Below are 14,832 nucleotides of genomic sequence, written 5' to 3' on the forward strand. Positions count from 1 at the left end.
AGAAAGGAAGGGGCTTTTAGCATCCTGTTTGCTTAACAGAGGAAAGCCAACTGTCTCGGCCCCTAAACCTTGACCTCCCAAGGGACCTTCCCTCCAGATTCTCAGAAAAGTCAAGTTGTGACTGTCATTTCCAGCAGCTCAGCAGTGAGTCATCATCAAATGATCTGAAAGCACCACAAGGCTCAGAAAGAGCAAGTCCTGCTACACAAGCAAAACCCAGAGGCAGGGGCACCACAGGCCACCTCCCCGGGGCATCCCAGACCCAGATTAGGGAGGGAGCCAATGTCAGGGACAAGGCCAGTGTGAGGGCTTGGGGCACTGGTGGGGGCAGGGACAAAGAGACAGGGAGAGATACAGAGAGACAGAGACAGGGACAAACTCTCGTACGGCTTAGAAAGGCAGAGACTCAATGGGAAATGAAAAGAGGAAGTGATAGATGGGATCTTATTTCTGTTGCAAGAACCAGGAGGCGAACAAGGAAGAGGCCACCCCTCTCACTACCCTGAGGTTCCAGCAGCAGGAGCAGGAGGAAAGGATGGGCCTCATTTCAGAGTTTCTCCAACCCAACACCCTCCTCCTGATGGAACACTCTTCCACAAAAGAACCATCCCTCACCCTATGGTCGGCAGAATAATGGCCCCCAAAGATGTTCATGTCCAACCCCGAAACCTGTGCCTCTGGTACCTTACACGGCAAGGGGAATGAAGGGTGCAGAAGGAAAGAGGCTGCGAATCAGGAGACCCTGGGATGGGAGATTATCCTGATCAGCGTGAGCCCCAAGTAATCACAGGGTCTTTATGATCAGAAGAGAGACAGAAGTCAGAGCCAGAGTGATGCAGACTCAGGCCACAGGCAAGGAGTGAGGGTGGCCTGGAGAAGCTGGAAGAGGCCAGGAACCTGACTCTCCTCTGGAGCTTCCAGCCGTGCCCACACCTTGACTTATCCCAGTGGCTAAAGATTTTGAACTCCTGACCTCCAGAACTTCAAGATAGTAAGTCTGTGCTGTTTCGAGACATTTACGTTTGTGGTAACCTGTTGCAGCAGCAAGAGGAAACTCTTCCAAAGTTCACATCCAGGTGATGTCAACCGGCTCCTGAGTCTGCGGATGTGGACCCCACCCCCTTACCCCCAATCAGGGTGAGCTGGACAAGAGGCCTTTAGCCCTTTGACCTCTCCCGCCAAGGACTGTCCAAGGCACACACTTGCCACACAGCTGCTCCCTGACAACACAAAGCATTTTCCTCACGCATCAAACTGTGGGAGGCTAGAAAGAAGAAATACTGAGGGGCGAGAAGATGAGTCTCTCTCTTCCCTGTCTCCATAACATCAACAAAACCAGCTGTGCTGAGCATGAAACGTGTCCAGCTATGGGGAAAGTCTGAGTCCAATAAAGAGAAGACAGTACTTTCTACTTATAAAATGTGGCTGACAGAGGGTGTGTGCTGGGGTTCCAGGCACCCTACAGGGGCGGATGCACGCAGGACACACCTCCGAAGACCCTGACCCTCCACCACCTCCACGTGCTCACAATTGCCACAGGTCACGGCAGAGCTGCCAGCCGCACAGGAGCCTCTCAGAGCAACACCTGCATATCCCACACCGACCTGGAGGAAGCGGGGCAAGTACGGAGCCCTCACCTCTGTAGTCAAAGGTAACCACGTGGTAGCCAAGGGAACTCAGCACCTGGAAGTGAAAAACAAACACCTGGGCAACATGGCTCTGACTAAACCCACTAAACCCAAGCAATTCCAAGTGACTTTATGTAATTTGCCAATTTCTGGCATATGATCTACAAAGTCCATTCATCCCGATCTTGGAAACTATCCCCAGAGGCAGCAAAATGGGAAGCATTCCATGGGGAGACGTCCATAACAGGCAGTGTTAAAAAGTCAACAATGAGTATTAACTCAAAATTATTAGGGGGACCCCCTTCTGTTCACGCGTCCTGGAAAGAACAGCCAGAAGCAGGAGGGAAGCAACGCTCCATCTGTCACAGACCGTGTGGGTCACACCCCATGGGCACTGCTCCATCCAGCTGTCCACCGTGTGGCCCCTTCTGTCTGTCATAAGCTAAGGGCACCGCTCTGTCCATCATAAACTGTGTGCCGTCCTCACCTACCTTGTAAAGCTCCACCCGGTGGTCGCCTCCTCTAGATCATCAGGGAAAGGAAACAAGCATGGCTGTTAGTGCATCTTCTCAGAAAGGGGGCCCAGGATCAACACCGTAGCATCTGGGCCCTTAGTGTCTGGTCCCCAAATCTACACGGGAGGGTGATGGACAGGTCACCTCCTCCTCAGGGCACCTACATGGCTCCCAGCTTGCCTCCACATTATGGTGCCAAACGAGGGACAGTCTGAGCATTTGGGGGATATTTCTTAACTATTACCTCACCTTTGGTTTGAGTAGGCCATACAAGCCTTCAGTGCAAACCCCAGAAGACACAAAGGGCCCCTCAGCTCCCCAGTGTCCAGGACCACCCATGAACACCACGGGGACAGGCCACAGGCACCTCCTGCCCCAGCCTTTTCACCTACAGAGCCACAGCCAACTCTCAGAACTCTCCTCCTCGGCCATTCACGCCCTCCCCTTGTGGTCACTTTGGTTCTTTCCCACCTGCTGCTAACTGAGGTTCTGCTGCTGCGGCCACCCCCTAACGTCCTTCCACACACGTGTGTCCGAGGGGGGATGCTGGGTCGAAGGTGCCATCGTGATCTGACAGCCACTGTGAGCCTCCTCGCCCCTCACCAGCAGGCTCCAGCTTCAGTGGCGCGGCCGCAGGCGCCACTGCTGACACCACCTCACGCCCGCACCTCTCTCCAAGGACTGTCCACCTCCTTCTCCCTTTCTGCCCAGATGCTGGCTGGCTGTTACTGTGCACAGACACCCAAGCGGGGATAGAGCTGCCTCGGGAGAGGGAAACACATCAGCAGGCGGGCTCACCCTCACCAGACTTCTCAGCTCTCTCCCTTCTTTATGAGGAGCATTTGGCCAATTTCCGGGGTGTGTGTTCACGGACCGAGCGTCCTCAGGGGAGGCGAGAACACAACGAAGGAGAAAGCCAATATAACCCAGAAACAAACATTCAAAGGACTTCGCTTCAAGACCAAAAAGAAATACTGCAGCGTCTTCAGTTATCTTTGCAACCATTTGTCGTGGCTCTTTTCTAAATGTTCCCAATACCCTACCTTGAGCAAGAAGGGGGATTTAGAGCGTGATGGGGCTGGGGGCATCCTGGGGGTCCGAGTCTCAGGGAACCACGGCTGCTGCTGTCCTGCCCGGCCGGGTGGCCGCCAAGATCTGCAGCCTGAGTAGTCCTTGGGGATGGGGGGTGGGGGGTGGCAGCAAACCTTCAAAGTCACAAGATTCCTTCCATCCTGAAGTTACAGATAGACTTTGTCTTCTTTACCATGTGATTGGCACTGCTCACAAAGAACTCCAAACTTCCCTCATTTATAGAAAGAGGCTACAGGAGCTGTTTGTATTCACTTGCTCTTTGAAAAGCGGAAGAGAAACCCGCTGTAGCTTGTCCCAGACGAAGGGAAAGCAGACTGCCAAGTGCGTGCTGAGTCAGTAGCTCAGCGCTCCGCTCTCCCGGCTCAGAGTGTCCTTGTGGGGCCCACTTCCTGGACATCCTGCTACATCCTCTGTGTAGCCCCTCTGCCCAGACGCCCGCTGTGGCCTGCTTTGTCCTCCTCGCCGGTTCTGCCTGTGAAATGACTGACCCCAGCCCGGCCCCGCGGTGCCCGGCCTCCTGCTGCTTCTTGCTGGCTCTCTCTCACGAGACCCAAGGAACAGGGACCCTCCCAGGGGTTTCAGGCAATGCTTGTTCAGAAAACGCCCCTCTTCCTCTCACCCCACCAGCTCTCCTGCAGACTCTTCTCAACAAGGCTGACCATGTGGGCTGGAAGGAGCCCTCTTTGAACAACGGCTCCAGTCCCCGCTTGTCTGAAAGACATCCATTAAACCTACTCTCGAACAGCACCTGGGCGAGGGCTTTATCTGCACAGACGCAGATGCTTCCTTGATGGCCCAGTGGGATGTGCTGGCACTGCCGGCTCAGGGCTGCGAGTACCCTGGCCTGAGAGCGTGGCATGGCAGCCCCCGAGGACAAGTTTGTCCCTGCATGCTCAGCTGGGTCTCTTCATGGGACTCCCCCACCTTCAACGTCACCCTCGCCCCCCCCCCGGAAGCATGCCTCCCCCTCCAGCAGGGCACATCTGCCAGCGAGAAAGTGTCCTCAGACCAGACAGCAGATGCTGGGTGAGCAGGGGCGACTTCCTGGGCACACAGTGGCTCTGCAGGGTCTCAACAAACCTCGGCTGAGGGACCACGCCTCCTGCCCACTGAGAAGCCTTGTTCCCTAACCCAGAAAGAAGGACACCCCTCCGGCTGGGGCTCTGGGCCGCTCTGACAGACGCAGCAACCTCCATCCCACCCCAGGCACGAGCCTCAGACCAGGGATTTCTGGACACAGCTGCCCACATCTGCTCAGCCGGTGGCTTCCAAGCAAGCAGGCCCGGTCCACCTTGCACACAGCCCTGCTCTGCTCTGGGCCTGTGGGAACACGACTTCATGCAAGCTTCTCCCAAACCCCAGACAAACCCTGCCTCTTCCTGTGTTCTCAGGACGCCCATGTCCCAGGTGCACCCACGCTCTCACTGCGATGGGCCCCTCCTCACCTGGTGCCCGCGTTCCCGTGCAGGTACAGGATGATCGGGTGGCTAGAAGCCAAGGCATCCTCATACCACATCTGGTCCTTCCCTTGGGCGTTCTTCCACCAGACAGCGGGGACAGTGTGCCTGGAAGCAGAAGCAGAGGGGAGCGGCAGGTGACGCGCCTGCAGACGGGATGCCCACGGCTCAAGTCACAACTGAGCGGACAGCAGGAGGCCGGGTGGGCTGACTCCAAGCTGTGAGGGCAGCTTCTGGCAGCTGAGGCAGGTCGTTTCCTGACTCGTGGATGGGCCCTCTCTGGACCCCAGAAGCTTGCCCCGGCAGCAGTTACCAGGGGTGGGGTGACAGCCGCTCCTCCTGTATAAAGGGGAAGCTATGTGAGCTCAGACCCCTTCCAGCTGGGTTCCAGCACAGAACGGGCACCGAATGGACACTGAGCAACGCCACGTCCCCTCAAACTCATCCATGTCTTTAAGTACGTGACTTAACTCACGATACAAGACATATCATGCTGTTATATGTACTAATTCAGCAACACGGGTCTACGGGCTGGACTGGAAGCCCGGCCATCCTTAATGCACCATTTCTAACACAGAGCCTGTCCACAAGCCATCTTGGCACAGACGCACCTCTGCAGGAGACGTCACAGGCCCACATGAGCAGTCCTTCCATGCCCGGCCAGGCAGGTGGACACTTGTCTATGTGGCCAAACCCTCCTTTAGAGAGGTGCTCTGGTTCATCTTAACTCAGGGTACATCAAAGTCACTGTTCATCACTGGGGAGGGTCTGATTTAACACCTTTTTTCTGTAAAACTTATTCAAATTCATTCTTGGGAAGTTTTAAAAACATTACATGGCCGATTTCTTCTTTTCTAAGTGTTAGCATCTCATTTCTAACGTAGTCTCTCTGACCCATTTCAGAGGATTGCATTTTGGGTGGTTCTGACCGCTGCAATTATCACTCTCCCACAATTACAAACCTATGAGAGGGAAAGGTACATTTGGAAGGTGCTGGGAGCTGATATGCCTCCAGTAGCCAGCCTACCCAAACTTGGAGCTCCTGACAAAGGCCCAGGCAAGCTCTCCATCCCTGGGCTCCTCCCCCTGCCTGGCAGAGGGGAGCTGCCCTCCCACCACCACCCGCCTCCAGCTCCTCTGCAGCAGGACATGGTGAGGTGCCAGTGAGGGCAGGTGGTGAATGGAGCTGCTGCCACCCAAAGGCCCGCACTGTGATCAAGACAGCGCAGGGTGCAGACCTGGGCGGGCAGTGGTGCCCACCAGCACACAGCAGCTGTCGCTTCCCAGAGACTCATGTGGTCATCACCAACACAACCTTCACAGGTAACTGTCCACAAATACCTGTCCTGTAACACGGCTGTTCTGCTCGAGGAAGAAGCCTGGCTGAGCCCACATCTTCAAAGCACAGACCCTCTTAACCATCAGGAGAGCCGCCAATTCCCCCAAACACCTCTGAGCAAAACATGTCAGGCTTCTGACTGAAAATGAAAAGGCACAGCGGCCTGCATGCACACACTGGTCGTAAATGCTCCGTTAAAACAAGCCAGAAATGACCAAAGACAGCCCCAGCCTCAGCCACTACGAACCAGAACCTCCCTCTCACTCTCTGGTCTTTACGCAGGAGCCTCTGCCCTCCGCACAGCACAGGGAAGCGATTCAGAGCACTTCACTCAGAAGCTTCTCACGTCCACAGCAGTTCTACTGAGACAAAGGCAGCAATTCAGAGCTGCTTCTGAGAGAAAGAGAAGACGCCACAGGAAAGCCGGTCCGCTCTGGTTCTGTTGTTTGTAAACACCAACTAGTCCACAGAAAAAGCATTAAATCATATTCCAAAGAAATGCCAAGAAGTCACAGAACTTAGGCCCAACCTAAATTTATGGCTAAAAAAGTAAACGCTAAGAAAAGAGCGAACGCCACCACTATCAAGAGCTGAGAGTGCTGTGTGTGAAAGAAATGCAGCTGTTTTCAACAACTGGGTGGGCCCTTCTCTGCAAGACAGGTGTGGCTCAAGCCTGCGCTCACGATTCTGTGATATATTCTGTTTCTGGCTTTCTTCTCTCCTGGAAACGAGGCTTTCTGCAAAAACCAATCTGGTTTGAAAACCTCAGAACAGAGCTGGTGCTGCCATCCCGTGCCCCATTATTCAAGGAATTTAGCTGAGATCTTTCCTTTGGAAACAGCAGGCAAAAGATAAAAATGGACAAGCAAGAGTTTCAGAGACCGCTCCGCTATCAAGAGGCGGTGCCCGGCCCTGCAGCCCTGAGGCTGCTCACTCACCAGACTCCAAGGGTCACGTCTTCCTCTGGCTGGAGGTAGTAATTACAGGTGTGATTCAAACCTTGATCCTGTGGTTTTTTCAAATCAATGAAATAGGGAACGCGCACTGTGGGGGACAAAGAGATGGAAACCAGGATTAGTGAGGGTGGACGGACACACGTACACAGCAGAGGTGAAGCTCTCAAAAAGTGCCAAGTACTTTCCCAACGCCATACTGCCTGGGGCACAGGGCCCTCCAGCCTCAGGCGGGGCTGGAGGTAGGTGTATCTACAGATCCTTCAGCAAGGACGAGGTCCAAGGAGAGACCCACTGAAGGCTGTTCAAGGTGTGAGAAGACGCAAGGAGGGAAGGAAAGATCCTTGGGAGACGGGAGGGTCGGCCTGGCCATGAGAGAGGCTGGAGACAAGGAGGCTACGACTGAAGGCTGGAGCCAGGGTGCTGGGGGAGGGACTGTGGGAAAGGCGACAGATGGATGTGTGTTCTGGACCTGGGGCCACGGACTTGATGACCACCTGAATGTGGGTGCGGGCCAGGTAAGTGGGATTCTGAGGTTCCTAGTGCTGTCATTTAACAGAGAGTGAGGCCGAAGATGAGGAGTGGGTGCCAGAGGTGGAGGAATACACAGAACCCACAAGCCACACAGAGTCGAGGGAAGGCATGGGAACATGACAGCAGCTACTCATTCAGCCCTGAATTTAACAGGTGACCTGTCGACAGGGCAACGGCTGATAAACTGCAGTGCACCCAACGATGGGAAGCCCTGGGCCTTCAGACAGAGGCAGCCGATATCGACAGACCTGGAGGAACCTCTGTGAATTACAGGCAGGTGAGAAGAGCAGGGAAGGAGGGTAAGATCACTGTGCTGCGGCTACGAAATCCCATGTCGCCACTGTACAAGCAAGCGACCCCAATGCCAATACCAACACCAACACAGTGTGGCTTGGAAAGAAAGACAGAGAGACACACCAGGCTGTGAACATGGGTTTAAAGTGGGGGGGGGGGTGGTGGTGGTGGAGGCGAGTGTGTAATTTTCCCCTTGTATACCAGTGCACTTTTATTGCTTGAGATGAACACAATTTTTGAAGTTATATTTAGTTGAAAAATGAAAAACAAAAAACCAAACCCTGAGATGGGATTTACTCACATTATAAAATGGCAATTCCCAGAGTGGGTGGGGACAAAGTACAGTGTAGCCCTGACTTCCAGCCAGTCTTCAACAAGGAAGTCATGCAACTCTGGTTTTCTTTGGTGAAGAGAGTAGTTTCATTGTGTAACTCACACGGCCTCTCGGCACCAGAGCCCTGCATGCCCACTTCACGCCCCAGGGCCTTTGCACCTGCTGCACCCCCAATACTCTGCGCCCACATACCTACATTCCAGCTCTTACTTCGTCAAATGTCCCCACAGCTCAGTAAATGTTCACTGAAGAAATGAAACAGTCAACTCACGAGGACATAGAGATATGTACATGCTCCTTCCCCCCCAGGAATTCCCTGAGCATTTTAAACCACGGGGAAGACAAATCCTCCCACCAGGGCTGCTTTTGAACCTCCAGCTTCTTAATCCATCTCTTTTCCAAGCAGCAGGCTACATTTTAAAAACTTTAATTATTTTCTCTCAAAAGAAAACCGGCACTCAAAGGAGGTGGCATCCTATTTACTGGTGCACCTTCCCGGTACTCTGACCACCGTCCCTGAAACAGGCTGGTACGACTGTGACCACAGCACTTGCTCAACCATGGGTCACATGTGATGATGCTGGGATTTGCACCCAGGCAGCCCGACTCCATAGCCCACACTCTTGACTAATCGGATAGGAAGTGAGGAAGGTAAACTGGCTCTGATCCTGGTGGGCCCTGAATGTTCTCGAATTGGGTCCCCCCAAAAGATATATTGAAGTCCTAACCCCCAGCACATCAGAAGGTGACCTCATTTGGAAACAGGGTCTTTACAGAGATAATCAAGCTTAAGTAAGGTCATTTGGTGGACCTGATCTAATACGACTGGTGTCCTTATCAAAAGGGAATTTGGATACAGACAGACAGAAGGAAGCCAACATGAAGTCACAGGAGAAGGCAGCCGTGCGATGGAGGCAGGGGCAGCAGCTGTGCAGCTACAAGCCAAGGAACACCAGCCACCACCAGAGGCTGGGAAGAGGCAAGGAAGAGGGAGCCCAGGCCTGCCCACACAGGGATTTCGAAGCTCCAGAGCTGGGAGAGAATACATTTCTGTAGTTTTAAGCCACACCGTCTGTGGTGTCTGTTATGCTGTGGAGTCAGAGTTCACTCTGACAACATTCTCAGGGAGGGCTCCTGACCAGCAGGCCTAGAAAGGTCTCCCCTGGACGCATCTCTTCCAGATGGAAGTGCCCACTCCTGCCATCCCTGGTGACGGCTCCGTGCTGGGGAAGCCGAGGCTGCAGCGTCAGGTGGCAGTTCATCATCTGACCACTGAGGGGAAACGACTTTGTCAGTAAAACTCTGAATATGTCCAACAAGTGCTGATTCAATCAACTCTGCTCCTGAGGCCAGAGTGCCCGTGCTAAAGGGAAGGTGGGCACCATCGAGGGCTGAGGGCACTGCTGTCAGGCCTCACGGGCTCTCTCCCAGAAAAGGCAGCCATGCAGCTTACACGCTGCCCCAGAGTTCCGAGAAGGCCCCTGCCAGTGAAAAGCATCTTCCGAAGATTAGCAGTTAATCTTAAAAGCTTCCAAGCCCGAGAAATCTAGAACCAAGAAACTCAATTCTGCTCTAGGACAGCTTGGCTCCCACCAAGTCCATCCTCCGGTTCACTTTCATTTCTGTTTTAGAAACCGTGGAAAAGGATGCAGTTAATGCACCAAGTGCAGCAGGTGCTGCCTGTGTGCCTCCCCTCCAGCTAGCGAGAGGTGCCTGGTCAGTCCCGGGGGCTGAGACAGCCCCAGAGGAACCACCTGGCCACTACTGGTAAAAGCAAGCAGAACTTCTGCAAGACAAAGGAACGGAGTCAAGGGGTGCAGGGCCCCAGGCTGGCCTGAGGAGGGTCCAGGATCTGCCTGGACCAGAACACGACTCACTCCTGCTGGCCTTCATGTGGCCACAGCCCTTGGCCCGTGACTCTAGGATGCAGGCTGGAGCCCACCCTCCTGGCCCCTGCTTCCACCGCAGGGCTGAAGCAAGGAGAGAGCACCCAGCCCGCCAGCAGTCCCCTGAGGTGGCAGGGGCAGGAGTCGGGAGCTCCTCATCGCTATCAATTACAAGCTCCGCCTCACAAAGAAGTTGAGTGCACAGCCCAGGGACCCAGCACACAGGCCCATGCAGCTGTCAGGACCAGGCCTCTGGTTTCTCCTGCTTCCCCAGCTGTGTATCATCCACCCTCTGACCTCGTTGTCATTTATCAGCAACCACAAACATCATCGGGAGCGATTTAGAAAGGACCCTCAAGAGATGGTGCTCGGTAAGCAGTGAGTAAACACATGAATGAACAGAAAACTGAGTCTGCCATCCTTTCCTCAGCCAATCTAGAAGATACTGGTGGGGTGAGAGGCCAGAACTCCTGGGCTGCAGAGAACACATCTGACTGCCTGAGAACTTTGAACATCGGGGCTATGCCCCATCCCAGGCACTGAGTAAAGACCACCCTGATATACGGGAAGAGGTGGGGCACCAACAAGGGAAGGGCCGGGAAGGCCCTCTGGGTTTTCTCAAACGCCAGTTCCCCGAAGGGCTCTGGGCTTCCACAAGAAGAAAGGGATAAGGAAAGAAAGCTATCAGGGATCACAGGGACTGCTAAGGGGAAGGAAAAAGAGGAGGCTGAAGGACTGCCATCCCGTGGAAGCTGTAGTGGACAGGCTGGCCTTCTGCTTGAACAACAAATGAGCAATTCATATATTGACCCTAATCTCCAAAAAAGGCCCAAGGCAGTGTGCAGACAAGAGCAGTTTTATACCAGCCTCTGAACTGAAACATTCCTTCCCACCAGGAGATGGTTCTAAATCCCAGGGCAAAGACTGTGACAAGGCGCTGCTATCAACACAACATCGCCGGGCTGGGGGCGGGGGTGACTTTTGAATGTGAGTATCGAAAAGCACATATATTTATGCTTACACGTACAGACACACACAAAAAGACCAGCAGGAAATCACAGATGCTATCCTTCATCTAATGCTTATTTATCTGAGTTATACATTTAGTTTCAGATAGAGTTGCTATGAACTTAAGAATATCTTAATCATGTTTTGGGGCCCAAAAGATTGTTACACTTCCTGCAATATCCAAATGGAAATCCACAGCTCACAATTCACATCTTGAGGAGACAAGAAGGAAGGTGCCCCCCGAAGATGCAGGTCCTCCAGAAGCGTGAGATGAAACTGCCAAGTCACACCGCAAGACAGCCTGGAGATCCCCGTCTCCTCCACGGGGAGGGGCACACACAACCATCCCACTTCCACACAGCAGGCATATGGAAACAAGGAGTTGGGGACGGGTGTCTCTCTGGGGGGTGCAGGGCGGCCCCACGGCCCAGCCTGGCCCTCCTCTTCTGTGCCATGGAGCCCAACCCAGAGAACCCAGGAACATCCTGCCATTTCATTAGGAAATCAACAGTGCAAAATTTGTGGGCTGTGTCTAAAGTTACCCCAATGATTGACCTAAAGAAAATCAACTCTATTCAAATATTTGCTGGGACCCCGCGGTGTGGCAGCCCAGAGGGCAGCAGGCCACCTGCTGCCAAGACACCTGCCCAAGGGGCCTGGAGTTGTCCGGAGGCCTGCCTTGTGGGAAAGCTGTGCAGGGCTGACTCTAAGGTCTGCTATTGGGAAATCTGCAGCCTGTGGCTTCGTGTTTGCGTGTAACTCAAACTCTCTTCTGTGCTAGACTGACTGTGGACATTTAAGGGACATTACAGTCAGAAAAAAACAAAACTTTCTTGATTTTAATAGGTTGTGAGTTCCTTCTAAGTTTGTGCTTCTCACAAGCGGTGAAAACTCAGGGATGATAAATTCCTGGAAGTTTAGCCACGTTTATGTTAGAAAAATCAAATGCTTCTTAGTGTACCTACATGTGTTTTACACTTACTTTATGACACCCAAATACAAAACGCATTTTAGGTTTATGAAGTATTAAATATCCACCTCACTATTTCTGTTCCTCCTCCTCCTGTGCCTCTTTAGAGCAGACATTCCCTTTCAGCAGCGACATCCACTTTTCTGTGATCAAGTCTACTGCAGACTTAACACCCCAAACTCATGTGCCCCAATGCACACGGGCCTCTGCAGAGTCTGCAGCACTGGTGTTACTCCAGACGAGGGGCCACCCACCCCCTGCCTTGCAACACCTCCTGTCTGTCCTCTCCTCCCACCTCCTCTTCACCAGCTCCCCTGCTGCCTCCATAGCACCAGCCCAGCTTCCCAAGCCTCCAGCTCCGACACACACAAGTTCAAACCCACTCCTTGCAAACCAGCACAGCCAAGAGCGTGCAGAGCCTGCCTCACCTGCCCTGAGTGCTCCCCACACCTGACTGCAAGGCCATCTCTCATGAGGCACCTGCTGTGTGCCAAGCACCACGTTCTATCCGCCGACCTCGAAGGCCCGCAGGCGCAGTCCCTTCCCGCCTGGCCTCATCTTGAAGGTGTAAAAGGATGCTCCATAAAAGGATTATTCCTGGCAACCGTATACCTTCCACTTCATAAACCTGATACTTCTACCCTTTTTCCTCCCACTTGCCCAAAAGTAAACATATAGCATGAAAAAAAAAAAACTTTGGAACACACCAGGTCCAAGTTAACTGAAGGAGACTATAACACCTCGAAAGCCAGCATATAATTCCACAGAAACCAAAGTATGTCAGGTTTTTTGTTTTGTTTTTTATTTTAACATCTTTATTGGGGTATAATTGCTTTACAATGGTGTGTTAGTTTCTGCTTTATAACAAAGTGAATCAGTTATACATATACACATGTTCCCATATCTCTTCCCTCTTGCGTCTCCCACCCTCCCTATCCCACCCCTCCAGGCGGTCACAAAGCACCAAGCTGATCTCCCTGTGCTATGCGGCTGCTTCCCACTAGCTATCTACCTTACTTACGTTTGGTAGTGTATATATGTCCATGCCTCTCTCTCGCTTTGTCACAGCTCACCCTTCCCCTTCCCCATATCCTCAAGTTGTCAGGGTTTTTTAAGGGGGAAAAAAAAAGATTTTTTTTTTTTAATTTAAAGAAAAAAGGCCTAATTATTTTTAAGGCACTATTTTCAGTGGTCACCTTTTCCAAGGACAGTTAACCTCCTAGACTGCACAAAGGACAGAGCATCCCCAACATGACAGCTTCAGAAGACTCTCCATGTTATCAACATTTCTACCCACCTCAGCTGAAGAAAGACCCCCCCACCATGCAGTAGTCACCTGTGCACACAAATGCCAACCCTGAAGAGCAATGCCCTTGTTACAAACATCTTTTAACTGGGAGGGGGCAAAGGGAACCTTCTGGACAATAAAAAGGCTCTATTTCCTGATCTCAGTAGTGAATATATAAATACATAAATCACCATGAAAATGAACTCCTACTAAAATGAAAGGAAACATGGACACACAGCACTTACCGAAATTCAAGAAAATCAGTTTGGCCTGTATCCCAGGACACAGTTTGATGAGAAATGGAATGGCAACGTACAACCCCACGACACAGAGGAGTATCTTCCTCAGTCGGAAGCACAGGCCCTTTCGCCTGAAAGAGAAAAGCAGTGAGCAGGTCAAAGGCAGGAGTGAGTCTGCTGTGGTTTACTAACAGCATCACTGACCACGATCCACACCTATTGTTTCCAACAAGAGTATCACCAATGATAAGAGGAGCCTCCCACCTGCTTTTGCCTTTTAATTTGCGCTTAGAACTCTACCAGAAGGGTAAAATTTGTTTCCCCGAAAGCCAAAGAAACAGTCCTGCTGATTTCCTTTGTATGCCCTGGAATCAGAACCCAGCACAGCCATCAGAGCCTCAGAAAGTGCCCAACTTCATATCAGACAGTAGCTGCAACTTCACCTCAGGAGAGTGGCTGCCTCTGAGCCTCTGACTGCCCTCCTGCAAGCAAGCGTGGGCTACCCATCAGAGGAAGCACGTATGCGACAGAACCTGCCACACCAGGTCCCGGGAGGCAGCTGGCCGGAAGGCTCTGGCCATCACTGCATGTTCTCATATTTCTGCCCGCATACCCTCCAGAGGCCCCTTTTCCCGGCACCTCGGGCCAGGTCATCACCCCAGGTCTCAAGACTCTTCTAATCCACAACGAGCTCCAAGACTTCCTCATCCTGTTCCTGATCCCCTGTTAAAAAATGTCCCTAGCCCAGAGAGTCTCAAACTTCTTGGACTAAGGGCCTCTCTACAACTGAAAAATTGAGGGCCCAAAAGAGCTTCTGTTCATATGATTTGTGTGTATTACTCTTTGTTTTATGAGAAATTAAAGAAAAATTTTAAATATCTATTAAGTCATCTAATAACAATAAACAACAATAAATATAATTAACATGTTATAAAAAATGATTATATTTTCCAAAACGAAAAATTTTAGTGAGGAGATTTTTACAAATTTCTTTAAGTCAGACAGCTTAACAGAAGACAGATGGGTTCTCGTATCTGCTTCTGCATTCAATCTGCTGCAATCCCACACGTCACGCAGCATCTGGAAAGCTCCCGAAACCCCATGAGAGGATGAAAGTGAAAATGGCAAACAGCATCTCAGTGTTACCATGAAATCTCTCTGACCTCACGGACATGCTGAAGGGTTCTGAGGACCCCATGAGCCCCAAGCACACATGGAAACTGCTGCTTATCTGAGCATATCAAGTCTCAACCTCAATGGGTTTAGTTACTTATTTCTGGACTATTTCGAAAAAA

General features: G+C 52.1%; 1 protein-coding gene across 7 annotated transcripts in view; it reads right to left on the reverse strand.

Moving 5' to 3' along the window:
• The window catches only part of ABHD12 (abhydrolase domain containing 12, lysophospholipase), a 68,768-nt gene that overhangs the window by 7,609 nt on the left and 46,327 nt on the right, over positions 1-14,832 (reverse strand). For 4 of the 7 annotated variants that reach the window (XM_067707428.1, XM_067707431.1, XM_067707430.1 and 1 more), the window contains 6 exons: positions 13,544-13,668; positions 13,032-13,121; positions 6,970-7,075; positions 4,681-4,800; positions 2,120-2,150; positions 1,638-1,683 (listed from right to left, as the gene is read on the reverse strand). In XM_067707428.1, coding sequence (XP_067563529.1) covers positions 1,638-1,683; positions 2,120-2,150; positions 4,681-4,800; positions 6,970-7,075; positions 13,032-13,121; positions 13,544-13,668 — 518 coding nt within the window. The remainder of the gene's footprint in view (positions 1-1,637; positions 1,684-2,119; positions 2,151-4,680; positions 4,801-6,969; positions 7,076-13,031; positions 13,122-13,543; positions 13,669-14,832) is intronic. The other 3 variants (XM_067707429.1, XM_067707433.1, XM_067707434.1) reach the window with 1 other exon arrangement.

Source organism: Pseudorca crassidens, chromosome 15, assembly GCF_039906515.1.
Source record: "Pseudorca crassidens isolate mPseCra1 chromosome 15, mPseCra1.hap1, whole genome shotgun sequence".
Classification (NCBI taxonomy): Eukaryota; Metazoa; Chordata; class Mammalia; order Artiodactyla; family Delphinidae; genus Pseudorca; species Pseudorca crassidens.